This window comes from Paramisgurnus dabryanus, chromosome 3 (genome assembly GCF_030506205.2).
Source record: "Paramisgurnus dabryanus chromosome 3, PD_genome_1.1, whole genome shotgun sequence".
NCBI lineage: Eukaryota > Metazoa > Chordata > Actinopteri > Cypriniformes > Cobitidae > Paramisgurnus > Paramisgurnus dabryanus.
The window spans coordinates 19,011,046-19,038,747 of record NC_133339.1 but is presented as its reverse complement, the minus strand read 5'-3'; the positions used below and the strand labels follow the sequence as shown (position 1 = coordinate 19,038,747).

General features: G+C 36.7%; 3 protein-coding genes and 1 non-coding gene across 5 annotated transcripts; 1 reads left to right on the top strand and 3 right to left on the bottom strand.

The window, feature by feature from the left end:
• Positions 1–1,032: 1,032 nt before the first annotated feature.
• On the bottom strand, positions 1,033–11,167 carry xpnpep3 (X-prolyl aminopeptidase 3, mitochondrial). The gene is made up of 10 exons (XM_065277877.2): positions 10,874–11,167; positions 10,235–10,357; positions 9,203–9,616; positions 5,853–6,037; positions 5,679–5,741; positions 5,295–5,408; positions 2,499–2,584; positions 2,203–2,386; positions 1,952–2,072; positions 1,033–1,641 (listed from the first exon to the last, which is right to left on the bottom strand). The coding sequence occupies exons 1-10, from the start codon at positions 10,941–10,943 to the stop codon at positions 1,469–1,471; spliced, it is 1,533 nt and encodes a 510-aa protein (XP_065133949.2). The 5' UTR covers positions 10,944–11,167; the 3' UTR covers positions 1,033–1,468.
• Positions 11,168–12,028: 861 nt separating this feature from the next.
• st13 (ST13 Hsp70 interacting protein) lies at positions 12,029–21,240 on the top strand. 2 transcript variants are annotated; one of them, XM_065252853.2, is made up of 13 exons: positions 12,029–12,171; positions 12,467–12,622; positions 13,654–13,702; positions 13,910–14,012; positions 14,337–14,410; positions 14,580–14,646; positions 14,750–14,834; positions 14,913–15,023; positions 15,454–15,556; positions 17,626–17,742; positions 17,830–17,890; positions 18,167–18,279; positions 20,410–21,240. In XM_065252853.2, the coding sequence occupies exons 2-13, from the start codon at positions 12,513–12,515 to the stop codon at positions 20,539–20,541; spliced, it is 1,125 nt and encodes a 374-aa protein (XP_065108925.1). In that variant the 5' UTR covers positions 12,029–12,171; positions 12,467–12,512; the 3' UTR covers positions 20,542–21,240. The 2 variants fall into 2 exon arrangements, with proteins under 2 accessions (XP_065108925.1, XP_065108926.1); XM_065252854.2 differs by having other exon boundaries at positions 12,052–12,171; positions 12,471–12,622.
• A 3,542-nt stretch (positions 21,241–24,782) lies between these two features.
• Positions 24,783–27,429, bottom strand: rbx1 (ring-box 1, E3 ubiquitin protein ligase). The gene is made up of 5 exons (XM_065252577.1): positions 27,290–27,429; positions 26,167–26,245; positions 26,007–26,077; positions 25,840–25,925; positions 24,783–24,968 (listed from the first exon to the last, which is right to left on the bottom strand). Exons 1-5 carry the CDS (start codon positions 27,365–27,367, stop codon positions 24,956–24,958), a joined length of 327 nt encoding a protein of 108 aa, XP_065108649.1. The 5' UTR covers positions 27,368–27,429; the 3' UTR covers positions 24,783–24,955.
• A 154-nt stretch (positions 27,430–27,583) lies between these two features.
• trnaq-cug (transfer RNA glutamine (anticodon CUG)) lies at positions 27,584–27,655 on the bottom strand. Its single transcript has one exon. It is a non-coding gene; the product is annotated as a tRNA-Gln (tRNA).
• Between the last annotated feature and the right edge of the window lie 47 nt (positions 27,656–27,702).

Genomic DNA, 27,702 nt, shown 5'->3' with positions numbered 1-27,702 from the left:
TTATTTCAAAATATCTGCCAATGTTTTCTTGAATTAAGCGTTTAAGAAAAATGTAAAGTTAATTTTAGATTTTTTTTCTTACACCACTGGCAGATATTTTTGCTTGTTTTATGCATAAATTCACTTAAATTTGATATTTTTTGTCTAAAAACTAAACTTATTTTCTTGGGTCATTTTGCTCATCCAAGAAAATCTTAAAGAATTTTTAGATATTTGTACTGAAAACAAGACAGAAATACGAAGTAAGAAAATATTTTTTTTGCAGTGTAGTTCTGATTTAAAGTCCTGAGTTTTATATTGTCTGCTTTGGGTAACAAAGGGTTTTAGGGTGTTTCTTGAAAAATGCTGTACAAATAAAATTGACATTCAATTTTGGTGCCCACAAAAAAATCATGTTGCATAAATATCAAGTTTCTGATACCAACTTTTTTCTAATAACTAGCTTTGGTTAACTTTTCTTAAATACTTAAAGGGATACTTCACCGATTAAGCATTCAGCTTTGTATCTGTAGAAACCCAGCAGTATTACTGAATGACCATGTTTCCCTCCCTCATTTCCCCCTGAGAGGAGAGATATCTGCATTTTGGTTCTGCAAAAAAGTCCTCCGATGATGTAATATGACGATTTTTGCATCATCGGAGGACTTTTTTGCAGAACCAAATGCAGATATCTCTCCTCTCAGGGGGAAATGAGGGAGGGAAACATGGTCATTCAGTAATACTGCCGGGTTTCTACAGATACAAAGCTGAATGCTAAATCGGTGAAGTATCCCTTTAAGAAAAATTGCTTACCCCATTGGCAGATTTTTTGCTTTGCTTGTTTTAAGCACAAATTCACTTAAATTGTATATTATTTGTGTAAAAACTAGACATTTTTTCTTAAGACATATTGCTCATCACGAAAATACATCTTGATTTAAAAATGTTCCGAAATTTGTACTAAAAACAAGAAAAAAACATTTGGTAAGACAGCAATGTTTTGCATTATCTGTTAATATGACCGATGTTGTGGTTTGGAAATGCACTGGAAAATACAGAATTACAAATTTATTTCAACAAAAGTAAAAAAGTCATTAAAAACACACACCTCATCTAACAGGCAAAGCTTTTCACAGTGAAATACTAAAAATTTAGTTCACCGTGCTCATTTAAACTCTCCTGTAAACCCTGAACCAACAAGAGAAGTTCAAATACCTAACACAACCTAACAAAACTAGACCTTTCAATTGGCTAGCGTAGGAGTGAAACGGGTATCTGTGAGAAGGTGCACCTTGTCCAGACAAGCCCAGCTGTTAATCCAGTAGATTTTATACTTAACTGGAGCAATTTCTGTGAAATGTAGACCTCTCAGGTTTAGTCGGTTTACTCCAAAACATTTAAAGAAAACCCTATGAGAGGTGGTGTTATAAGATGGATTAATAAGACTCATTATAATGAAAGAATTAGCTTTGTTTCATCTCCATTCCTCTCAGTCATCTCCCTTTGTGCAAGTTCTCTCTACATCAGCAATGGTTTTTGGGGTGTGTGCAGAAAGGATGAGGGGTCCCCCCTGGTCCCGGATTACCACGTCATCCTCGATCCGTACACCGAGACCTCTGAATCGCTCTGGGCTTGAGCTTTCATTCTCGCTGATGTACAATCCTAGATGATAGGAGCAAAAGGTGACAGGTAAGGGCTTCAGTTTTGATAGCAAATAAAGAGTTATAATGACTGTTTGGAATAGAGAGAAGTTAATAAAAACTCATATTTTTGGCATAAACAATTTTTTTTCAAACATTATTAGCGGACTTCAGGATAAAAGCATAGAGTGACTTCAAAGTACATGGTGCATTATATATGTGGGTTCCCATCAGATTTAAACCCATGTGCTTGATGTTGCTAGCCGCTCTGCTTTAATCTAACAAGAATAAAATATAAGTATGTTCTCAATCTGTCTGTCAGTAATCTCCACCTGGCTCTATAGTGATCACCATGCCAGGTTGCAACGGTTGTGAACGGGAGAGCTCAGGTGTGTCATGAACGTCCATGCCCAAGTAGTGACCAACGTGATGGGGGCAAAACTGCCGAGCAGCCTGAAAAAAAAAAGAGTTTTTGCAGTTATAGCACTGGATGTATGTTATGCAATTGTGATGCAATCAAAAGCATACATTTTCGACTATCAGGATGGTTGGGGAAAAAAGAAACAGGTTACCATCACAGTACCTTTAGTGCGTCTGTTTCACTGGTGGATTGTGAGACGATTCCAAGCTCTTTGAGCTGTCGGGCCAGCTGATTAAGCATGGTCGAGTATATGTAGTCCAGGCTAACTCCAGAGTTGCATTGTGACAGACAGGCTAACTGCACCTCCAGCACGGCTTCATACAGCTCTCTCTGAGCAGGACTGAACCTTGACATGTGCACAGGACATCAGTGATTACTAATTAATCACTTACTTACAGCATGAAATCAAAGCTTTATTCTGTTTGAGACAATGAGAGTTTGGTTTAAAACAAACTCACTTTCCATTCACTGGCCAAGTGCGTGTGATGTCACTGACATAACCAAAATATTCACAGCCTCCATCCAACAAGACCATTTCTCCATCCTGTAAAAGAAAGAAAGATTCAGTATGTATTAATTTTTTTAGGGTTCAATCTATAAAGGATTTCCCCCCTTAAAATTAACACATTTATCTGCACTATTTTCAGTTATGATGTCAGCAATATTAGTTCAGTAAGTTTGAGCTACACTGCGTGTTAATGAAGAAATTCAATGCCAAATCAGGCAGATCACAACTCTTTTTTTATATAGAGGGAAGATGTTATTAATTTTTTTTTTTTATTACAACTTTAAAGAGCACCAATGATCTGATTCAAGATTTTACATTTTCTTTGGTGTTTAAGTGTGTATTAGTACATGATAACGATGACATGTATTATCATTTCCAACTTAAATCTCTTTATTAGACTACAACAAACACACAGATTGTAGGCGACAGTTTACTTCCTGGGCCGGTTGACGTGGACACAGCGGTCATTATCATAATTCCGCCCGCATCTGACATACAGCTGTAAGTAGTCTATGTTACATCATGCTCAAGCTGCGCTGTCAAAGTTGATCGATCAACTTGGTCATCTGCATTTTATGGATAAGTTTCGGCCCATATTAAGAAGGTAGTAAAGATGATATTAACTCATGTCAGCATAGCATTGTGAGCTAATCTTCAAAACATGGTAAGGAGCGTCACATTTCCGGCAACTTTTTGTCTGTTTGGTTGGATGTGCAGTCTACTTGTTCAAATATTGTGTTTTAGGGATCACTGTGTTTTTTGGTTTAAAATTAAGTCCCCTTAAAAATGTCATTTTATTTTGCAGTGGGGCCTGGCCTGATGTCTAGCCTGACCTTATCTATAAAAAGAAAAGGAGATGGACACTTTTGAAGAAAAAAAAAACGTCTTTTTTCTTTCTGACTATGTATTCCCACATCTTATCAAATCATATTATTACGAAATACGTATTTATTAGACATTTCTATTTCTTATTCACCTCTTTATACATATTCAAATAATGCCGCACTCTATTGGATCTAGCATTTTTCTTTTTTTTTAAGTCTAAATAAAAAATTAAGAAAGAATTGGGACGATATATATAGTGCACTAATCAATAAACCTCCTTTATGGTTTTTGTGGAGTTCTGTTGTGTTTCACGTAGGAAAGAAAGTCATAGTTTCGAAAGAAACGAGTGTGTGTAAAGATGCAATTTTCATTTTTGAAAATAACAAAATCACAATATGTGACAGTGGACCACAAAACCATTCATAAGTCGCACAGGTATATTTGAGGCAATAACTAAAAATACATTGTCAGTATGGGTCAAAATGAAAAAAATTTATGCCCAAAATCATAAGATATAAAAGGAGACATTTCACAAGACTTTTTAAAGATGTCAAATAAACCTTTTGTGTCCCCAGAGTACATATGTGAAGTTCTAGAGCAAAAATGTGCGGGTTTTGGGTTAGGGGTGGGGCGTATGGGAAAATATTATATCATGATTGGTTTAGGCAAAATTGCAATTTCACGATTTTGTCACGGCTCTTTATTCGTGTCGTTTCTTGAAGACTATTTTGCCATTACTGAGCATACAGCCATATTAATACCCCCATTAAAAAATACGGTCCAAAATAGCAAATATATGTGCAGAAAGTTCATGGACAGTACGTGTACAACAGCGCATGCACAAGAAAATAATGAGACAGGACACTCCACTACAAACAATTACACAAAGGAAATAGACAGCATTCGTTTTCTCTTCTCTTATTTTCAATTTTTCCAAAAACAGAGCATTTTCGTCACCATAATGTTTGATTCCTGTTCTTTGTTTTCTTGATGTTTTGTTCTAAATTTTGTTTGCAATTGTGTATCGGCTACTTTTCTTCACTTATCCAAAAAAAATTTAATGTAATGTAATTGTTCCAATTTAAATCAGTGATCCCCTGACGGGTATGATACAATGATGTTTCCGAAAAAGTGGATTGTGGAGACATTTTAATCATTCACTATCAAATATCGTCATATCGCACACACCCCTATTTTGGTGTGTCCTTTAAAATGCAAATGAGCTGATCTCTGCACTAAATGGCTGTGCTGTCATGGATAGTGCAGATTAAGGGGCGGTACTGTCCCCTTCTGACATCATAAGGGGAGCCAAATTTCAATTATTTATTTTTTCACATGCTGGTAGAGAATGGTTTGACAAAACTAAGTTACTGGATCAATCTTTCTCACATTTTCTAGGTTGATAGAAGCACTGGGGATCTAATTATAGCACTTAAACATGAAAAAAGAAAAATTGTGTCCTCTTTAAGTAAAGATCATGTTCCATGAATATATTTTGTACATTTCTTACCGTAAATATATAAAAAATGTATTTATCATTAGTAATATAAATTGCTAGGGCCTTCATTTGGACAAGGTTTAAGGCTATTTTCTCAGTTTTTTGGACATTTTCAAATAGCTGTATTCCCAGTATTTTCCTTTCCAAATCATACATCAATGAAAAGCTTATTTATTTAACTTTTAGATTCAGTATAAATCATAATTTCATAAAACTGACCCTTATTACTGGTTTTGTGGTCCAAGGTCACATATGGTTTTGTAAAATTAAAGTACATATTTTTACATAAAATCACAATACATGGTGTTTAAACATGGATAGAAGCTTTCAATATCCTTGTTGATAAGCTTATAAATTGTTTTCCAGTCACTCCCCTTACAAAATAAAATTCCCACCAGTGATTAGATGCTTTTGTTACATCACCTTGACTATTTGATTGTTGTTGATATAATGAAGAGTGTTGGCTCGGTTTCCTCCGGCGACCACTGGAGGATAAGCCAGGAAGTTAGCACCATGAGCCCGGCATTCGAAATCAAACTACAGGGAACATCATAAAAAGATAAACAAAGGTTGACAAATGAAACTTTTATTAGTCAATTTGTCGAGAGTGGTTCAGTTCAAAGACGGACGATTACCCCGCCATTGCTCAAGGGCCAAACAATAGCAAATGTACTCAACTCGACTCTAAATTTATAAAGTCAGATGGAAAACACATGGTATATGGTTGCAAACAACTTGTTTTAATAATGTATTTGATATGTACACAAACATGTAAGGTATTTGTGTGTGTGTAGGCTATCTAGTCACCTTTGCATAAAGAAGTCCTTCATCAACATCCCCTCTAGATATGGCCATTGTCTTCTTAAATGCCTGAAGACAAACACATGTTTCAATAGTATACACTATTTAATGCATACATAAAGTATAATCCAAGTGTACAGTAGGGTAAAGTGTACGGTACTTTTCGGAGGGGTTTGTTACCTGGGCTGTGATCCGTCCTGCCTCCTTCATCAGTGCAACCTCTGCTGGGCTCTTAATAGCTCTAAGTGAATGAGTGAGTGGTCGGAGAGACTGTATCAGCGTTCCTCCTTCCAACAGTGGGCGCACATGAGTCTGGTGCAACCGCGGATGGCAAGGCTGCGAGCTGTCATACCATACAGTTCCACCTAAAATAACAAAAAAAAATTGTGAAAGAACTTAACTGTGTAACCCTGTGGACATCATGAATGTTTTTATTTATGTTCTTACGTTACGTAGCTTAACAGGAACAGGATGACTTTAACATACAATTTAAATATTAGCTCGGTTGGTGGTGCTGAAGAACTGCATAAGTTCATTAATGTTACAATACAGTACATTCCTATATCAATTCTGTTAATTTATAAATAAACTCAGCACTATCTTTCACTTACTAGATAATTTAAGATGAATCTTTAATAATTTATAATAAATGTGTTTGCAAATACATTAGCATTATTGAGCCAGAAATTTTAACATATGTTACCTAAGTGACAATGTTCAAATTCTACAGCAAATGGGTACAACAGGTAGAAACAGATAGAGTACACATTTAAAATCTATGATTTTTTTTGTCTATTAAAGAGTGTATTTTCATTGAGACACATGTAGTATTGGACTTGATTTAATAGGGTAAAATGGGTTTTCTAAATGCATTAATTAATTTATTAATTTATCTGTTTTTTTAATCATGCACCTATCCTAAACATTAAAGGTATAGTTCGGTAAAACTTTAAATAAAATATTTAAAAAAAAAAATTAAAAAAAGGGATAGTTCGGCGAATGCATCCGCATTCAGGATGAGAGCTTACGCAGCCTACGGAGGCTACTCTGCTGCTGCTCTGTGCCCCCGCCCTCCGAATTTGTCATACGTCACTAAGAAAAGTGCGTACACTACGCTAATAGTCTCTCCTGAATGCGGACGCGACTAAGATGGCGGCGCTACCGGAAGATATTTTTTTCATTAAAGCAACACTATGTAGTTTTTTTTACCTTTAAATAATGTCTCTAAAATTATTTCAGTGATAGAACAACTTTTAACTGGACAAATTGTACTGTTGCTGCAACCTGAGCAACCTCCTAGCTGCTACAAGCACACTCTGAAAGTGGCGGTGGAGGGTAGAGCACACAGCCCCGCCCCTCCCCCCTCCCTGCAGAAGAGTCTCTGATACCAGGCACTGTTGCGCTTTTCGACCACATGGGGGAGCTGTAAGTCATTTTTACATGGAAACTACATAGTGTTGCTTTAATAAAGTTTTAAATATGGATATTTCTACAACAACACCGCGCGGAATACCATCAGAAGACCTTTGTTTATCATCCTGGAGCCGTTTGGATTTAATTTGTGAAGGATGGATGCACTTTTTTTGGACTTGAAGGTCGTGGACTATGGGTGGACCCCGTAACATTACATTTAATCAACTGAAAGATCTAAAACATTTTCTAAAATATCCGAAAATGTGTTTGTCTGAAAAACGATGGATATATGCAACTCGGAGAGCTTGCGGGTGAGTAAATCATGGGTTTAATATCCTTTTTGGCCGAACTATCCCTTTAATTTTGCAAGAAATGTAAAAACTTTTAAGTTCTCTGGTGTTTTTATGGTGACTCATGAAATCGGTGATCCATTGACAATGCCTTTATGTTGTTACACTCTTAAAGTGCACATGGCATGAAAATTTTACTTTATGAGGTTTTTTAACATTAAAGGTGACATAGAATGCTTGAACTGGGTATTAATTCTTATTCTGTGATGTGACGTAAACATAAAAAATTTGGTTTGGTCTATAATGCCTTAAAAACCTCTCTCAGAAAGCTATATTAGGGTGGGGAATTGTAAACGTGTGGTTTTGCACATATTTGGTGTCCCTTTGGGCTTAACTGGCAACCTCAATATGAAATGCAAGCACTTGACGCTGATTGGCTGCCTCTGCTGGCACTCAAAAGAATGTAAACTTCGCCGTCTTCAGAACACGGACAGACTAAAATTTTACAGATAGAAGAGCACACCTCGGAACGCTACTCCCCATTTCGCATTGAATTTAGCTAACACTGCTGCAATTTACTTCCCGTTGGAGGTGAGAAGCCGGATGTATGCAAATTATTTTTAAAAGGGGAGGGAATTGAATTAGAGTGGGGGGGGTGAGATACATTTTACGTAATATGTATCCGTTGTTCAGAATGGGCCATTTTCTGGCGGACATTTCTAAAGGAGGAATTTCTATGAAACGCACTTTTCGTATGTTCGTGAATGCGGGTAGACTACAGTTATTTAACTAAAAGGTAAACAAATTTTTAATTCTCCGTCACCTTTAAGGTACATTCACATTATAAACATCTTTGTCGCTGTGTGTCGCTTGTCTCTTTCAAAAGAGGCGTTTCTAAATCTGGTTGTCATAAACAAATTAGTTGCGTCTCCAGCTTCGTTCCCACTGGTAGTCGCTCCCGAAAGTTGCTCATAATTTGCATAAAGTTAAACATTTCTCAACTTTGTCGCGCGACTGGACACGGCCCATCCAGTCCCCAGCGGTCAATGTCGCTCATGCGGCCAAAATCGGCAATCTTCCATTGAAAATCAATGAGATCGCATCGCTCTGCTAGTCGCTGCTTGTCCGAATGCAGCTTTAAACAGTGTTTTGAAACTGCCATATCCTGAGTAAGCAAGTTTTGGGTTAAAGGATTACTCCACTTTCTTAAAAAAGATCCTGATAATTTACTCACCCCCATGCCATCCAAGATGTCTGTTTTGTTCAGTCAAGAAGAAATTAAGTTTTTTGAGGAAAACATTCCAGGATTTTTCTCAATTTTATAGACCTTATTGGACCTCAACAGTTTGCAGTTTAAGACTGCAGTTTCAACGCAGCTTCAAAGGGCTCTGAACGATCCCAAACAAGGCATAATGGTCTTATATAGCAAAACAATTTTCGACAATAAAAATAAAAATATGCACTTTTAAACCACAACTTCTTGTCTTGCACTAGCCGTGTGACGTGCAAGCGCGACCTTACGTATTGCATAAAGCAAGTCAAATGGTCACACGTCACAAATGTGAAACGCACACTTGCGGACCATTTTAAACAATAAACTGACACAAAGACATTACGTAGTATCATTCCACATACAATGACGTCAGAGTGGTCCTCTTTCTCCACATATGTACATACAAGCATCTTCCAAATAAATTTTATATAAGGTCCTTATTGTTCAAATGTCTTGGGTTTGATTCCTAGGTAACACACACACAAACTGAGAAAATGAAGCCCTTGACGGCCACCAAATGCATAAATGTAAATGTATGCTTGATTGTTTTTTACCTTTCATACTCTTTAGCACTACACCCAGTTCCTCTGTGCTGTGAACTCGCTCTAGACCTGTCAGGGCAGCTGCTCCATCTTTTCCCGAACGAGGCCCGTCCCAAAGCTCTCGTGCTGGGTCTCGTCGAGGAACGAACAACACGGCCTGGTCTGGCTTACCAGATCCATACATGACCAACGCGCTGTCCGGTTCCATAATACCGGTCAGGTACAAGAAGTCCTGGTTCTGGTGGAACGGGTAAGGGATGTCATTGGTCATGTAACAAATGGGATGTGATAAGACAATGACGATGTGGTTGGAGTTTGAGGAGGTTCCAGAAGCTGTCAATCTATCTGCCTGCATCTCGATCAGAGATGCCAAGCGCTGCCGGCGCAACTCGAACTCTGTCTGGGTTAGACCTGGGGTCACCTCACCTGTGAGTGCCAGACATTTACAAGTTTAGATTTTGGCATTTAAACACCATAACTAAATCCACACATGTTCCTAAAAACTGCTTTGTGTAATTTATGCACCACTAATAGCACTAGTAAGATGGTTCGAATCAGATATGGCATCATTTTGGTCCCTATATCGGTGCCTTAAAGCAACACTATGTAGTTTTTTACCTTTAAACAATGTCTCTAAAATTATTTCAGTGATAGAACAACTTTTAACTGGACAAATTGTACTGTTGCTGCAACCAGAGCAGCCTCCTAGCTGCTAAAGCACACTCTGAAAGTGGCGGTGGAGGGTAGATCACACAGCCCCGCCACTCCCCCTGCCTGCAGAAGAGTGTCTGATACCAGGCACTGTTGCGCTTTTCATCCACATGGGGGAGCTGTAAGTCATTTTTACATGGAAACTACATAGTGTTGCTTTAACATACACAAGGCATGGTCAGGTTCTTTTTTTCTGTTTAGAGGGCCCATGGATGTCATAGAGACAAGTGTGCTATCTTTTCCAGTGATTAGTCAGTTAGAAGAGACATTTTAAATAAAGTTCAATGGCAATGACTAACGTAAAAAGTGTTTATGATACTTGGTTTCTCTGACCGTATTTGATTAGGTGAGGGTGTGTGTAGGGGCTTGGCTGCCCGAGGTATCGCTGAGGAACTTTCTTGGTTTTCCATCCCCCTGTTTTCACAGACACATTCCTACACGGACACCATATGGATCCTGTAGAAAAGAATAAAGTTTTCACCAAAAACAAAAAATCTTTAAGCATCTTTAAATCTTTAAAATAGTGATAAACTGCCATGACAGACATGAATGTCTCAGGGCTTAAAAATATATGTAAAGACAGAAACAAACATGTAACTTAAAGATAAAAAAGGTCTAGTGAATTATTGTTCAATTGTAAAATAGTAAATGACAGCATTATGGTAAAATAAAATTAGTTGGAACATTGGGTAATGTGGTAGATTTAAACTATATGTTTATAAATCTTGGTCTATCGCATGCCAGATAATATGAACATAACAATATCAAGCTTAGGTTATTGAGCTTTTCATGTTGGACTGAAGTGATAAAAGCCTTTGTCAAAATATTTGTCAATATTCACAACTTTAAACATTGTTTACTACTACCACAATGACATCTCGTGCCATCTCCTCAGTCAGTACTCAGTCAAACACTACATAATAGTGAATTATATATAAACGTAAATAAGTGTGGTTAAATCATGTATTTTACCTGGACTCCAGTGAGAGCGGGTAAAGCACTTGACGGCGGATCTCACTAGATTTGTGGTAGAATGCAACATCGTTGCAAGAACGCGTGATTTCTAAAACAGCTAAACCGTTAACTTTCAACATGAGGTAGACTTAGGCTCGCATAACTATATTCATTAAAATCACAACTTTGCATTGTTAACCCAAAGGCAACATACTGAAAATGCACATGTAAGCTGTAAGCATGATCTCGTTGGAAGGTGACTGTCATTCTCCTCATTCAGGACTCTGAGCGCTGATTGGTGGATCGGGAGAAACTCCGACGCTCTGATTGGCTCGTTCCGTTATGACAGTAGCACTCTGCGACTAAGATTAACGGCGGACCCGTCTACTTTTATAAGCATTTTCATTCTCGTTGTTTTTATTAGTAAAAAACAATATACATTATACAGAACATATACGCAAAATATGTACGAGTGTACAAATCTTTAATCAAACAGAGTATATTAATAAAAAATAGTACAACTATTTGCTTTTTTATATCAATGTTCTCCAAAGTGGTCCAGTAGACCTTTATATTCCCCAAAAGAGAAAATTCATGACATTTGGATTAAAAATGTCTGTTTTCTTAAAGTTTGTAATCGTTTTCCAATATTGCTGAATTTTAATAAGTTTAAAAGACGTTAATACAAGGAAGGAAACCAAACAAAATTTTTTCAAATCAAAGTTGTTTTTCAATAATCTGAACGGAAACCATAACATAAAATAGCAAATATTACTGCTATAGATATGTAAAAAAAAATACATAAAATATATAGCTATAAAGAAAGTAACATGAATACGATATTGTGACATTTCGTTAACTTTATAATTTAAGTATTTTGGGGAGTTAATTGTATATAAGCCTTCAATCCGACCTTTTATAGTAAACTAAACATTTCTAATATAACTTAAAATGATAATATTCACAGAATTGTCAGAACATTAATTTTTGTTGTTGTGGTTGAGGAAAGCTTCAGTTTTAGTTTGCTTTCCATTTTTGTGAGTGTTTTCAGAATGGTACTTTTATATTATTAAATATTTATTTAGTACTATTTTTAATCAATAATAGTGCATATTTGTTTGAGAGAGAAAAAAGATGTAAGTGACGTAAAGCACCCCTCTTGTTTTGATTCTGTCATATCAGTGAGTAGTTTAATTCGCGCCTGCGCAAAATTCCCCGTGTCGAGTTCAGTGACTCGCGTGTGCCAGAGCGAGCTCAATCTCACGACCCTCAAATCGCAGCTGAGGAAGCGCGTTTTAGGGAATTCGCTGTTTCAGGTATTGCATTGTCTTGCATTTGTTTGAATCAGGGCCTATTTTCACTGTTAAATAAACGAGGATTTAAATAAAGCGTTGATTTCATAATTCACGCTTCCAGAAGCTTCCATGTAGCGCGTGTGGTAATCCCTCGCGCCACTAATTACGTATCATTTGTCGCACTGTTGCACTGAACAGTTTATTTGCTACATATTGGGGTTTTAGTAGATATTGTATGTGCATGTTATGCCAGACGGATTTCACCTGCGCATTCATATGTAAATAATAATACGTGCACGCTTCCTTGTTTTTCCAGCCAGTGTTTTCTTTGGTTGAGTTTGATTCAGCGCCTGTAGTGAAAGATGGATCCGCAGAAAGTGTCGGAGTTGAAGGCCTTCGTGCAGCTGTGTAAAGATAATCCAGCTATACTGCATATGCCAGAGATGAGTTTCTTTAAATCCTGGCTGCATGGGTAAGTCTATCATGCATATTTGCTGTTTTTGTGTTTTAACTTCAATACTGATTACAAATTGTATGTTTTTCATTACAAAAATTATCAAATTTTGTCTGTTGTGTAAGAGAGACATTGTGTAATAAAGTAGGGTTAGATGCCAAAGTTTAGTGTTTGTGTGAGCAGTCACGCCCACATCGCATGTGCATAACATGAGGCTTCCAGAAAGTACCAGCATCATCTGATTTTCGATAGTGTGCAGGGTTTCCCGCAGCACTTTTCAGTTCGGGCAGCCCACCTAAGCTGGGATACCCTACCACCTTAAAGGCGCTCTAAGCGAATTGACGTGTTTTAGACCATAAAACATTTTTGTTACATACCGGAAACATCTCCTCACTATCTGCTTGCTGCCTGTCCGCTGATCAAACTGTAAAAAAACGCGATCTCTGTAGACAGCCCAGGCTTCACAAACAGCAATATCAACATAGTGGCCAAACCTAGCACCACAAAACAAACAAAGTATTCCAGCCAATAAACGACAAAAAGGATTTGGGGGTGGGGGTTGGGCGTGTTCATGAAAGCACGGAAGGGAGGGGGAGGAGTTAGCTACGCTCCGTCTGTTTGAAAACAGTTCAAACGTCAACAAAAACTAACGTCTCGCAGATTCGCTTAGAACGCCTTTAACTAGGTCGTCCAAAAAAAAATTCCACCAAACGCCACATGGCCGTAATGAGAGAAAGACATGGTCCGTCACTGTCTGAAGGATAACTAGCCTGTTGATAAAACATTTAATTCATTAATAATCTAGTATGTGTTCATTTTCTGTCATAGTTTCTTCAAAATGTAGTTTTATTTGAGTGTTTTAAATAAAAATATTTTTATCATGACGCATATGCCTGGCCCCTTTGATTGCCACGCCCCTGGCCCGCCCACCTGCACAACCCTACCACCTTAACTAACAAATTTTCTGCGGGAAACCCTGGTGTGCACAGAATTTAACTGTGCTTTGTGTTCATCAATGTAATAAACACAATGTGTTTTTTTTATTGTAGGATGGGAGCGACCATACCATCACCATCAAGGAACAGCTCACCATGCCAGGTAAAAAAAAAGAAATCAACAGCATTGACTGTTATGTCTGTACATTTATTAAAGAAATGTTCCAGAACATAATCTATTGCATGCTGATCATTGTATAAAAATAAATTAGATTTGTCTTTTAGTTTGAAATTGTATTATGCCATAGATTATGGCTCTTACATTGGCAGAATTGTTTTTTTCCAATCCTATCTTTGAATTTACCTACAGGGAGGCTGTCCATGCGATGGGGCTCCCAAATCAGCACCAGCCCCAGAACCTAAGCCAGCCCCCGAACCAACCCCACCATCTGAGAGTGAGGAGAGTGAAATAGGTACGTGACATTTATTGACTTCAATATTCTTGGTTTGCTCCTCGTATGCCATCGTTCTGGCTTGTGTATGGCCTTGGTAATAGCTCTAAATGTTTCCCAGCTATCGCTGATGTCACCTTATCCTTTGCTCCAGTATATCAGTGTGTATTGTGCCTTCTGGGCTATTACACAGCACTAGCAATGAATATCAATCCAAAATAAACAAGTTCTAGAGCAAGATGTTGATGGTTAAAACGCATGGGAGTTTGGTGAGAAGCTTGTATCTGATCTGAGGATATATAAAACTGTAATGTTATGAACAAAAGATGGCCTTTATTTCTACAGAAATTGACAATGAAGGAGTGATTGAGCCAGATACAGATGAACCTCAAGAGATGGGCGATTATGAGAACCTGGAGGTACGTGTAGTGAAGAGACATTGCGCATTTATTCGTACCATTTAGGGATGGGATGATAAATCAGCCGATGATGCTTACTAAGCTTCGCAATGAATTACGGTAAAATGCCGCTACATCCAACGATGTACACCGGAGCATATAAATGTCTGAAATGTTTTCTTTATTACAGGTGACAGATGAAATGATAGACCAGGCCAATGAGAAGAAGTGTGAGGCCATTGGAGTGTTAGGAGATGGTGAGCTACCACATTAATTAAAATCATAAAATCTGTGATTATGCAATTATGATGTGCATAATTTTGTTTAAGTCGCTTATAATGCTTACTCTGGTCTTTTTAGGTGACCTACAGAAAGCTCTGGATCTGTTCACAGAGGCCATCATACTCAACCCCAAATTGGCCATTCTTTACGCCAAAAGAGCAAGGTAACCAATCACCACCTTACTCACTTTGCTATTTGATTGCATGTGGTGTTAATTATGACCCGTGTGTGTTTTTGTCAGTGTGTATGTGAAGATGCAGAAACCCAACGCTGCGATCAGAGATTGTAACAGAGCCATTGAAATTAACCCAGATTCAGCCCAACCCTATAAGTGGAGGGGGAAAGCACACAGGTAAAAGGAACGGTTCACCTTAAACTGGAAAAATATTGTTTACTCGCCTCTTGTCAGTCCATACCCAAATGATTTTCTTTTGCGAAATGGGAAGTTTAGCCAAGAAAGATTTGAAGGCTGTTGATAGAGGGCAAGATTTTGTGCACATTATAAAGCAGCATTAATTTCAATTCTACCTAACGTTCCTTGTGTTTTGCAAAAGTATAAAATCATTTGGAATGATATGAGGATGAATAAATAATGACTATATAGATAAAAAAATTATTTTCAGCCAAATGATTCCTATAACAGCTACGTTTCCACCCTTGTATCCTCTCATGTAGAATAAGATGCAGATCTTTTTCAAGTAAGGGTGTGTTGTACCGGCTATGCATTGGGCTTAGTCTTATGTTACTACTGCAATGTAAAAGATATATGATCTCTTTCACAGATTGCTTGGACATTGGGAAGAGGCAGCAAAAGACTTGGCAATGGCCTGCAAACTTGACTATGATGAAGATGCCAGTGCCATGCTTAAAGAAGTTCAGCCAAAGGTATCTATGCCAAATCCTAACAAAAATACTGGCTAAATGAGTCTGATATATGAAACCTAACCATATTAGGGCTCGAAATTGCGACTGTTTTGGTCGCATATGCGACCGAAATTTAATCAGTGCGACCTTAAAATATATTTGGGAGCATTTTTGCGACTGCCTATTTTGTTGTGGTGTGACTTGATTTAGATTGTGTATGCTGTGTGCTGTTCCAGGTTCAGCGTTCTCTCCAACATTACATAACCAATCAAATTTCACCATTAAGTTCTTGCGTTTAATGAAGAGCGCAGATTGGCTAATATGAATGTCAATCATTACTTGTTGCCGTGCTACGTTGGTACACAAAGCGCGAAAATGTGAAAAAACGCACTGCGAGCATGAAGAGAACGTGCTGACTACAGCCAATGTTACTACTGTATTAATTCATAACGACGGTCTGGATTTAAATGCAACTTCACCACCGGAAAATAAGGCTTAACCTTTCGGAGAGAGTGGCTTAAAGATTATGAGTGGCTCCGCTATGAAAATGGCTTGATGTTACTGTGTTTACTGTAAATCCTGTGAAACGGAGGTTGCAGGTAAAACGGCGTTGGTGGCAGAATCCACACATTTTAAGCGCGAGACCTTGCTTAAACATGGCGAAAGTCCCAAAAACACAAAAAGTGTGGTGACAAATCTGTCTATCAAATAGTGTTTGATGTATTTGCGTATCCTGCTTGAGGGACATCCGACAAACATCCTTGTATTCCATGTTAACTCTTTCCCCGCCATTGACGAGATATCTCGTCAATTAAGAGAAAACGCTTCCCCGCCAATGACGAGATTTTCCGTCTTTCCGCAATACCGCTATTAGCCCTTCCGCAACTTTTTAAAACGGAAGTATTGCTCTATGGCAAGCTGCTGCATGTCAGTGTCTGTTTTAAAGATCACTCTGAATGAGATCTCTATGAAAAATCCGTCATAAAAATGGAATTATCTCTGCTTTTTGCTCAAAATATGGTGTTTTTGCAAAAACCTACCCATATTCAAAAGCTGATTGCAAAAGAACCACTAAAGGTAGGATGAAACGGTTTTTTTTGTTTGAAAGCAGAGGGTCTGTTCTTTCATTTGGTATATTGTATGTTTATATATTTAAAAAAGAACATTTCCTGGAAGGCATTAAACTTTGGTGAAAATCATGAAAAACGCTGGCGCTGGCTGGCAACTTTTTTTAAAAATGCTGGCGGTGAAAGAGTTAAGGTGGAACACGACAATTCTGATGGTATGGTTTTTAAAAACATTGCCTATTTAGTAGTAATAGCATCCTGGTAATGCAGTTATCAATACCAATATATTAGCCTTCTATATTAGGGTCACTTTTGTAATGTCACAATTAATCAGTGTTTTACGTGTTTGCTAGATTTTCTATTGTAATCATAATTATGTTACTTGTAATTGTTAAATTATTATTGCTGCTATATTATTTAAACAGCATTTGGGTATTATTTTAGGAATCTATGCAGCAAAAAAGACCAAATTTCAAATCCTGGCCATAGGATGTGTAAAGCCCAGTTGTGGTGTTTAATTTTTAATAAAAACAATCTATTAACTTATACATTGTAGTTGTGGTGCTTCATAATTTTTGGATGAGTGCGCCTAAATTTTTGCTGGGAAGTTGGGAGCACCAGTGCTACCAAATAAAAAAGTTAATTTTGAGCCCTGCATATTGTGCGGTTCATAAAATTAAACATTTCAATCACTTTCTCTCAGGCTATTTACACCTGTAATTTAACATTAACATTTATGCATTTGGCAGACACTTTTATCTATGCATTAAAAAGTATACATTTTTATTAGTATGTGTTTTCCTGGGTTTGAACCATGACATGCACAATGCTCTATCACTGAGCTGTACAGGAGCACATTTTTCGGCCAGTTGTAGAAACTGCTATCAAAAGAAATCTTTTTGTATAATATTAATAATAAAGACAATAGTTTGAAGAAAGGGTGAACAAAGTCTTTGTAGAAAAATGTGAAGTTGTTTTTTGAAATCTTAAGCTACTGTGTCTTGATCCCTCCGTCCCTCACAGGCAAACAAAATCATTGAGCATAAGCGCAAATACGAACGCAAGCGGGAAGAACGGGAGATCAGAGCGAGGCAAGAACGAGTCAAGAAAGCGAAGGAGGAGCACGAAAGAGCACAAAGGGTAAGAAATGGATGGGTTGAGGAACGTGATGATTCAGTGGCCTGATTCAGAGTCACTCTGGTTCATCATGTGCATCTGTGTTTACAGGAAGAGCAGGCTAGACAACAGGCTGCAGGAGGTTCACAGGGTGGGTTCCCTGGATTTCCAGGTAAAACATTTTTATGACCGTAAAAATTCTTTTAACTACAATTCTCTACATCATTGATGTTTAATTCCAGAAACAGTATTTTGTGGTGAAATGTTGCATGTTTTTTGTTTTATTCAGAAAACTGCACAACTATATCTATATATAAGTTATGGTTTATGATATGAGATATTAGAATAACTTTCTGTCTACATAAAGTTAACATGCAAAGCTTGCTGAATTAAACACGTCTGTGTCTCCATGTACTTAACAGTTTTTCTGGATTTTCTGATCTTTCAGGAGGTGCAGGTTTCCCAGGAGGTGCAGGTTTCCCAGGGGGTGCAGGTTTCCCAGGTGGAATGGGCGGACTAAATGATTTATTTAAAGACCCAGAGGTTCTCATGGCTATGCAGGTAACATTTACGTAGTTCATTTAAACAATTGATTTGGAAAAAAGAAACAATTTGAGGTCAGATGGGTTTTCAACTACAGCTTGACTGATATCAAATTATCTGTAAATGAATATATCACTAACATCAGAGGTCACATCAACCGAATATTTTCCATATTTATCATGACTTAAGCAGTGACAAAAAATATTAATCTATGTGGCGCTGAATGTGTAAAGTGATGCAAGGTCCCTGTACTTGAATCAAAAACAAATATATAAATGTATATTCTAGCCTATATATGGGCATACTGTATGTTTTTAATTAAAAATGTGAACGAAAATGTCTTAAAGCTCACGTAACACACACTGTTTCTGCATTTCTGATGTTAATCTGGAGTACCTATAGAGTAGTATTACATTCTTTTTTATCTCTGAAGAGTCTTTGGTTGAATCAGATTTATAAAAGAAAGATTAGCTTTACCGAATCTTTCCAATAATGTACAAAAAAATTAAGGAGGAGGAGTTATACCGCGGGAGGAGCAAGTACAAGTCAGGCAACACTATACAACACTGTTTAACTTATGATTCACTACATGTTCGTGTCATTTATATAATATGCACGCACCTATTTCCAACATAAGACAGAAGTCTTACTTACTGTGTGCAACTCGTCATGACCCGGTTGGGAAAATCCAGTGCATCAAACACGCATGCAAAACTCCGCTGCTACCCCGGATAATAAACTATATCCATTGTTTTCATAAGGCTGTCTTTCTTCTCCTTACATCCAAAAACACTCTTCTTCTCTCTTGCCATTGTTGAGTTTTGAAATTAAACAAAGCTGTGTCTCGTGATAAGATGTTTGCAAGTTCTTGCATCTCCCGCTGATTGATGGGTGGGCGGGGTTTTCTGGTGGAAGTGCCCATATAAAGAAGTGATACGTATAGGAAACCCCTGAAACGTCAGCTGGACCTGTAATTGAAAAAAACTTTCAGAAACTTGTATGAACCCTGGCGAAGTGCATTCGGCACAGAAATACTCTGTAACACGCCCAACTACTTTTTTGACACTTTGCCTTACGTTTAGCATGAGGAAACAACTCTATAACTGTGTTAATAAGTCAGAATGCTTGAAATACCATTGAAACCCCCCCCTTAATAAAATGTGAAAATGATGAGGGGTAATTGTTACTTATGAAGGAATTTTTACAACGCTGTCCATCAAAATGAAGGACAATGAAAGGTGTACCGCAACCTTAAAAGGGATAGTTCACCCAAAAAAATTCTGTCATCATTTTTACACACTCATGTTTTTACAAACCTGTATAAATTTCTTTGTTCTGATGAACATGAAGAGAGATATTTTGAGGAATGTCTTTAACCGAAATGATCATGAGCCACATTTACTTCCATAGTAGTAGTAAAGCAACATTTCAATCGCCACTTCCTGGTAAACTTGCACAAAATATAAGTAAGTAAAGCGTAAAGCCACTGTATTTAACCATTTTGGGTATAATCACCTCAGAGCGCCCAGACAAAATACTGATAACTCCTGTTATCTGCTTTCGGTTTAAAAAAAAAATTGGTTGGTGTTTCCATTGTAGTTCATGCGCATGTTCTTTTTAATGGATAAAATATTTATCAGACTCCATTGAGCACATAAGGTCTTTTTTTATGTGCATTTTTAGAATTTATGCGCATCTTGCCATTTCCAACTTGTTTTTTATGCAATACTCCAAAATGAGCATACAAATAGGTGGATGGGAACACAGCTATAGACAATAGTAAGCATTCTAACTACAGCTGCAAGATATATCAAAATTATCAAAATATTATAAACTAACTATTTTTAAACCATTTACTACATACAAATACAATGTATAGTCAAAGTTTTATGTTAGTTTCATATCAGATAGGTGGCATATAATTTATTTTTGTTCATCATTGCAGTAATGTATGTACTTTCAGAAACTATAGTGATGCGTTCCTTTACCAAAAATATTGTTTAGCATGTCTCTTTTTTTTCAGTTTCTATATTTATTTTACTAATTTAAAGCATCATCACATATTTTTTTTCAACATCATGCAGGCCTAAACTCACTGTTATGTCAACAGAATGGTAAGTTATTGATGGTTATTTTTTTGTCTTTTAGGACCCAGATGTGATGGCAGCCTTCCAGGATGTGGCACAAAACCCAGCCAATATCGCCAAGTACCAGAGCAACCCCAAAATCATGGCTTTGATCAACAAACTCAGCTCCAAGTTTGGTGGCCAGCAGCCTTAAAGGGCAGAAAATATTCATGTGGATAGTGTCTGGTTCCAATACTCTAATGTGGCTTTTTCTTACTGGTTTCTTCCAAGGACATAGCTTGGAGCAGTTGAAGTAAAGATATAGTTTTACCAGATTTCAGACTGGTACACTGCAATGCTGATGAACTAGAAGAAAACTATTAAAGAGTATAGGAACCAGACAAAAAGAGAGTTGGGGGTGGTGCATGAACTGTAAGGTTTTGGTTTATTCTCCTGAAGTTTTGATTGGGACAGACTGTTTCATGACATTCACTGAGGTCAGCCCACTCAACACATTTGGCATAAGATCTTGAGTTCTTTGGGGGCATTAAAATCTAATCATAATGCAGGTCAAGGAATCAGTATTCATTACTGGACTCTAGAAAAATGTCTTTAATTGCTACATAAACAATTCAAAAGCCGACCATTCCAGAGGATTAAGTATAATTAAACACTTTCATAGTTGATGATGTGGTCTGTTTTTTTTCTCACATATTATACATATCCTATCAGTTCATGATTTAATTTGATAAGTGTACTTTAACATGTTTTCATCCTCGCCCTCATTGTAACCTAACAGTTTATGTCTTGTCAATGCTAAGTGAAAATTAAAACATTATTTTAAGAAGTTTTGCATTTAAATGGAATTTCATGGTTATTTCATTAAATAAACATTTTGGTTGTTGCACACAAATTTGTTCTGTTTCTCCATGGGATTTTGGGTGGCTTAAAGTCCTTATGGCTCTTAATATGAATATATTAGCCTTCGTGATGAACTGGTGTTTGTGCCCCAAAACAGTAACAAAATTTATATTTAAAAGAACCTAGTTTTAAATTACACTACCGCCAACACGGTTGAGTGATTTTAATTACATAATTCTGCCTTCTCCATTTGTAGGCTGCACGCGCCATAAAGACGGTCTTATTTTTAAATATTAACGATTGTAAAGTTGACTATTGTCCTTAGTTTGTCGTTAATGTTTGTAATATGCGAATTATATGTAAAACTTGCGAATGTAATGCTCAGTTAACTGAAATAAACCAAGTTTGATCACGTATGCAGCCCGAAAACGCGACCTCGCGCCAACCGATCGACGTGTCACATCAAAATAACGCGAGGGTATTCTTCTCTGCATGCTTTTGAATCGGTCTCGCGATACTTTAATGTCATAAGCCGATCGGTCTGGGCAGAGTCGTATAATAATAGAGTTACGACACTCACATAGACGTCCGTTGTAAGAATGGAATGCGGAAGTAACAGCATTTCATGTAGTGACCGGTAGTGACGCATAGTTCCAAACGCAGCACTGAAGCCCATTCATTTCAATGGCACCTGCTGGTAAATCGATGAAATTACCGTTTCTCTTTACATTTTCGGACATTTCATTAATATAGTCAACAGTGATATTTTATGAACTCTGGGGTAGGTAATGATTTTCGTTAATAATAACTAGTAAAATTTTTATATTTTAATGAGTTGTGTATAATGTGTGAATAATATAGATTTAATGGTTTAATATTTTATTACTGGTGGCCATCTACTTTATACTTATCTTTTTTATATATTACGAGTAACACTAGGGGGCAACAGCGACAAGCTAAATGCCTTATAAGAAAGTCACACTGCTTACAATGCTGCTATGTGTTTCATTGTGTTTGGTAAGTAATACGAGTGATGTATCCTCGAAAATCATGTATGATTATATTAACATTTAATGTGTGTACTATAAATACAATTAAATATTAATTTAGTGTGTTTATGTTATGCTTCACTGTTACAAATAACCGCGTTGGCGATCTTTTTTGTGATTTTAATATAGTAAAAGTGTAGGAATTATGTTTTTAGCAGATTGATAGCCATTTATATAGCCATATTTTGCTACAAAAATAAAAGATAAACTGTGTTGCTGTAGTTGGTATAGATAACCACAGTTATCTTTGGGCCACAATTAACTGTTTACAGGGGCGTCAGTTTGTGTTGAAAAGTGGTGGGGACAAAAGATCAGATGAAAAAACATTACAGCAGGACGGGAAAAATTTTGAATAACGGCGCATCAAAAATGGGCATAGTGTAGGCTGGTCAACAACACAAAAATATTTGTAAGAGATATACATGTAAGAGAAAACACACTATAAGCACACAACGCAACATATGTGACCCTGGACCACAAAACCAGTCGTACACTGCAAAAATTATTTTCAAGAAAAAATGTTTTTTGTATTTTTGTCTTGTTTTCAGTAAAAATATCTAACAATTCTTAAATTAAGATGCTTTTTGTTGATGAGCAAAATGACCTAAGAAAATAGGTCTAGTTTTTAGACCAAAAATACCAAATGTAAGTGATTTTGTGCATAAAACAAGCAAAAAAATCTTGAACATTTTTCTTGGCAGATTTGTTTGCTTGTTGTATGCACAAAATCACTTACATTTGATATTTTTGGTCTAAAAACTAGACTTATTTTCTTGGGTTGCTTTGCTCATCAAGAAAAAGCATCTTAATTTAAGAATTTGAAGTTATTTTAACTGAAAACAAAACAAAAATACTAATATTTTTGTCTTGAAAATCTGACATTCTTTCTTAGTATTTTTGTCTTGTTTTTAGTAGAAATATCTAAAAATTCTTAAATCAAGATGTAAATAAGTCAAACTTTTAGACAAAAACTATACAATTTAAGTGAATTTGTGCCTAAAACAAGCAAAAATATTTGCCAATGGGGTGAGAAAATTTTGCTTAAATGAAGTGTTTAAGAAAAAAGAAATCTTATTTTTAGATTTTTGTCTCACCCCATTGGAAGATATTTTTGCTTGTTTTAATCACAAATTCACTTAAATTGTATAGTTTTGTCTAAAAATTTGACTTATTTTCTTACGTCATTTTGCTCATCAAGAAAAAGCATCTTGATTTTAGAATTTTTTGATATTTCTACTGAAAACAAGACAAAAATACTAAGCAAGAAAGTCATTTTTGCAGTGTAAGTCGCACAGGTATTGTATGATTTTTCAGAACATTTTAACCAAATGCTTTCAAAAAGTGGTGGGGACAAAATCAGCCATTTCAAAAAGTGGTGGGGACAAAATCAGCCATTTCAAAAAGTGGTGGGGACATGTCCCCAGCGTCCCCAGTGTAAATGACACCTATGACTGTTTATCTTTATTAACTGTTTTACTATATTTACATCACTCCCTAGTAAAATAACGTTATAAACATAGTAAGTATAGTGATCAATTCACATTACAAGCTAATATTTATCTAAAATAGCTGAAAACCTATGCAAACAGATTGACAGCCCTGCTTGGTTTGGAACTGCAGAACGTTACATGAATCACGTGACCGCACGGCGGCGAGATCAAAGCGTTTCGTAACTCTGTTATTAAACGACTCTGGGTCTGGGCATAGATTACCACTTCAACTTTTGAATATCAAGACATTCACCAACCCCTTACCTCTAACTCGACCAAACATCTTGTACCCAAACTCTGTTGTGTGTAGAAATTAAAAAAATATTTGAGAGATATTTTAAGACGTTGCTGCTTACCTTTTCTTGGCGGATGAGTGTTTGTCCTCACACTCGTCAACAATGGAGCATAGTTTTACCTATGAATTGTCAATTTTTGGCCATTTTTAAGTAACTTGGCTTCATATAAACGTGTGAGCTCAACGAATAGACGTTAATGTATACATAGCAATATACACGGTTTTGCAAGTTAAAAGGCTTTAGTGGAAATGACCAGGTCGCGCCAATTATGAAAAGGGCGTTATTTCAAAACTCTTTTTTTATCGCGAGATTATAAATTAGATAATTTGACGCCGTTAATGATGCTTTAAATTCTATTTGTATTTTACTAGTTATTAAAATGCTTACATATATGACAGCAAAAAAGAATATATATATATATATATATATATATATATATATAAAATAACAATTTATAATGAAAAATTTAATTAGGGCCTTGTATTATTTGACAAACAATTCCTGTCAGTTTACATTAGAGAACCTAACTGGCTGAATTATATTCCTCTCTATGTATGTGCAATTTATTGTATAGTTATATAAGTCTAGAACAACATTTAAAAGAAAAAGAGAAAGAATTATCTTGCTTAATACAATGCAAATATTCTCTATACTGATTTTTACATTAAAGCAATGAAGCACATTTTAAAACAAGCTTTCAGATTAGGTAGCTGGACATTTCTTTCCTCTTACATAATGTAAAAAATTAACCAAACCAAATGGACTCTGGAAAACTTTATTTATAATTTACAGCATTGGATGCTGCACTACACAGAAATAAAAAAAACAAGAACATTTTAACGTTGGAGTAATATGTCTACTTGACAAGAAAACAGTGGCATCTAAACAGCAAGCAGCTCAGGAAAGAAATTCCTGTATCATTCCAGATGCTGCTAATGGCCATACCTGAAAAATAAATCATCAGATTAGCAATTGTATAAGTATGAAAAAAATGATAAACAACAAATGCCTTGTTTCATGAGTTTATGTTATCATAAACGTATATTGCTTAAAACAAACTTTAAAATGTGCCACATTAATCTTCTTTCTTAAAGGTATAGGAGAGGATTTTCTTTTTCCGGGTGGATCATCAAGACTATTGGCCATCATTCTGATGATATGTTTACGTAAGGCTGTCATACGTGCTTGTCCCTAGGTTCGCTTTCTGCGCATGTGCACTTTCAAGTGTATATGTGTGGTGGGCTACGGTTTCAGCCATTTATTGAAGCTCGCGTTCTCACCGTGTTTTTTAAAAATGTCTGAGGGTTGCAAAAGAAGAAGTGTTTACGAATTGTATGACAAGAAGAGAAAGGCCTCTTAAGAAAGAAACAAGACCAGAGTGTTTTTGGGCTTCCAACTGATGCCTCAGTCGCAAAGTTTCTACTCGACAGGTAAAGTTTGGCATGCCATTTGGAGAAATCCATTTAAAATCACTGCTAGTAAAACTGCTAGATATGTTGATGTAAGCTATGATTAGCGATGCTAGCCCTGGAACAAGTCACGAACCACGCAGACACGGTAAACATCTCAATGTATGAGCCATGCTGGCAGCAACTTGTAAACCGAGCGAAGTGAAGAACTATAGGCTCGTGCATGCTCTATCGTGCAAACGTTAATAGGCGTTCCCTCTCGGAAGGAGGTAGAGTGTTGCGCAAGTGCATTGTTTTTTTTTTAAAGTGGAGGGGCGGTTCTTTTAAAAATTTCAGGAAAATCTTCCGCTATACCTTTAATCTAAACTGCTTGACTGTTTTTTAAACGAGATGGAAAAAAAACTCACTTCTGAAACTCCCACTCTCTGTTGTCCAGGGGACACACCTGTCTGGTCTTCAGCCAACGAGAGATGCAGTGGAAATGAAACGCGTGCTGGAAAATCAAACAATCGAATCACAACACAACTCTACAGAACATAAACCGTGTATATTTGCATTTGGCCGCAATACTCACATTGCAGACTCCCCAAGCCACTGTGCACTCTTCTGATGTAGCTGAGGCTTGATTGGCCTGACACTCTATACCTATAAAAATACAGGATGCATACAGGTGACATGACATAAAGACCAGCTTTATATAAAACTAACACCAAAGTGGATTTGAAGATACTCACAAAGGTCCATAATGTGATTTCTGCAAATGGCACAGTTGTCCACAACAATGTCCCAAGCCCAAAGCGCCACAGCATTCCACTTTAAAAGAGAAACATTAGAGCCTTTAATGGGACATTTCACAATACTTTTTTTAGATGTCAAATAAAGTTGTAGCTCAAAATACCATATAGATAATTTATTATACCATATTAAAATTGCCACTTTGTATGTGTGAGGAAAAATGTGCTGTTTTGGGGTGTGTCTTTTTAAATGCAAATAAATTGATCTCTGCAGTAAATGGAAGTGTCGTGGTTGGATAGTGCAGATTTAGGGGTGGTTTTATCCCCTTCTGACATCACAAGAAGAGCCAATATGGTTTACCAAAACTAAGTTACTGGGTTGTTCTTTTTCACATTTTCTAGGTTGATACAAGCACTGGGGACCCAATTATAGCACTAAAACATGGAAAAAGTCAGATTTTCATGATATGTCCCCTTTAATACAACTGGCCACATCTACTGGTCAGCATTTCATTTATCATAAAAGGCTAACAAAATGATAATTTAAAACCTTATATACAGCCCTTTTAATAAAAGTAGTGTGACAGTAAAATGGTACTTCAGAAGGTAATACCATAGTACACAGTGATCACCTACATAATACAACAGTTTTTCTTAGTAGCCTTGTTGTAAATATAAATATTTAACCGTGTGTGGGATTTTAAATCAGCAAAACATTGAAACAAGATGTTGGCAGCACCATTTAAATGAAACGGTGATGCTTGAAAAAAGACACAACTGTCTGAATGACTCAATGGATCTTCATTTAGCTGGTGGCCTATTTTAATAATCTCCCAGATTACGCTACAGACTTTACTAGAGAACAAATCAACAAAGCGTTAAACACTGGTAACGTATATCTTCTTGATATTAGATCATAAATAGGAAGGGTTAACATTTTCTGTAATAATAAAACACCATATCAACTTCTTGTTGAGAGACACATAATGGTGTGTTAGTCAGCATAGCTAACGCTAGCCGGAAATTACAAACGCGCTGCTCTAGAAAAGTCTACGTGTTAAAGGGACTAAGCGTTATCTAAGTGTTTAACATCATTTCTTTACATCCCCTCAAGACCGTTTACCTTTTTCACTTCAAAACGTTTCTTGCTAGCTCCACTGTTAGCTCCACTCGGGGTGTCCACATCCATCGCGGCCGCCATGATTGCTTGTGGTTTGATCTCGCGAGAGTTAACGAGAATACAGACCGCCTCAGTTTACTACAGTGGTCTCTCAAAACAACGTAATATTAAAGCAATGCGGCGTGCTGGAGAACACATTAGACGCTTTTATTTAAAATAAATGAACAGTATTATTATAACTTATAACACATGTACACAAAATGTCGTGCTAAATCATTTCCTAGAAGTGAAAACTTTAGGTTCCACCGAGATTTGAACTCGGATCGCTGGATTCAGAGTCCAGAGTGCTAACCATTACACCATGGAACCAGTTAGGAACATGACGAAATAGTTTTGCTTATATGTATTACGTATGT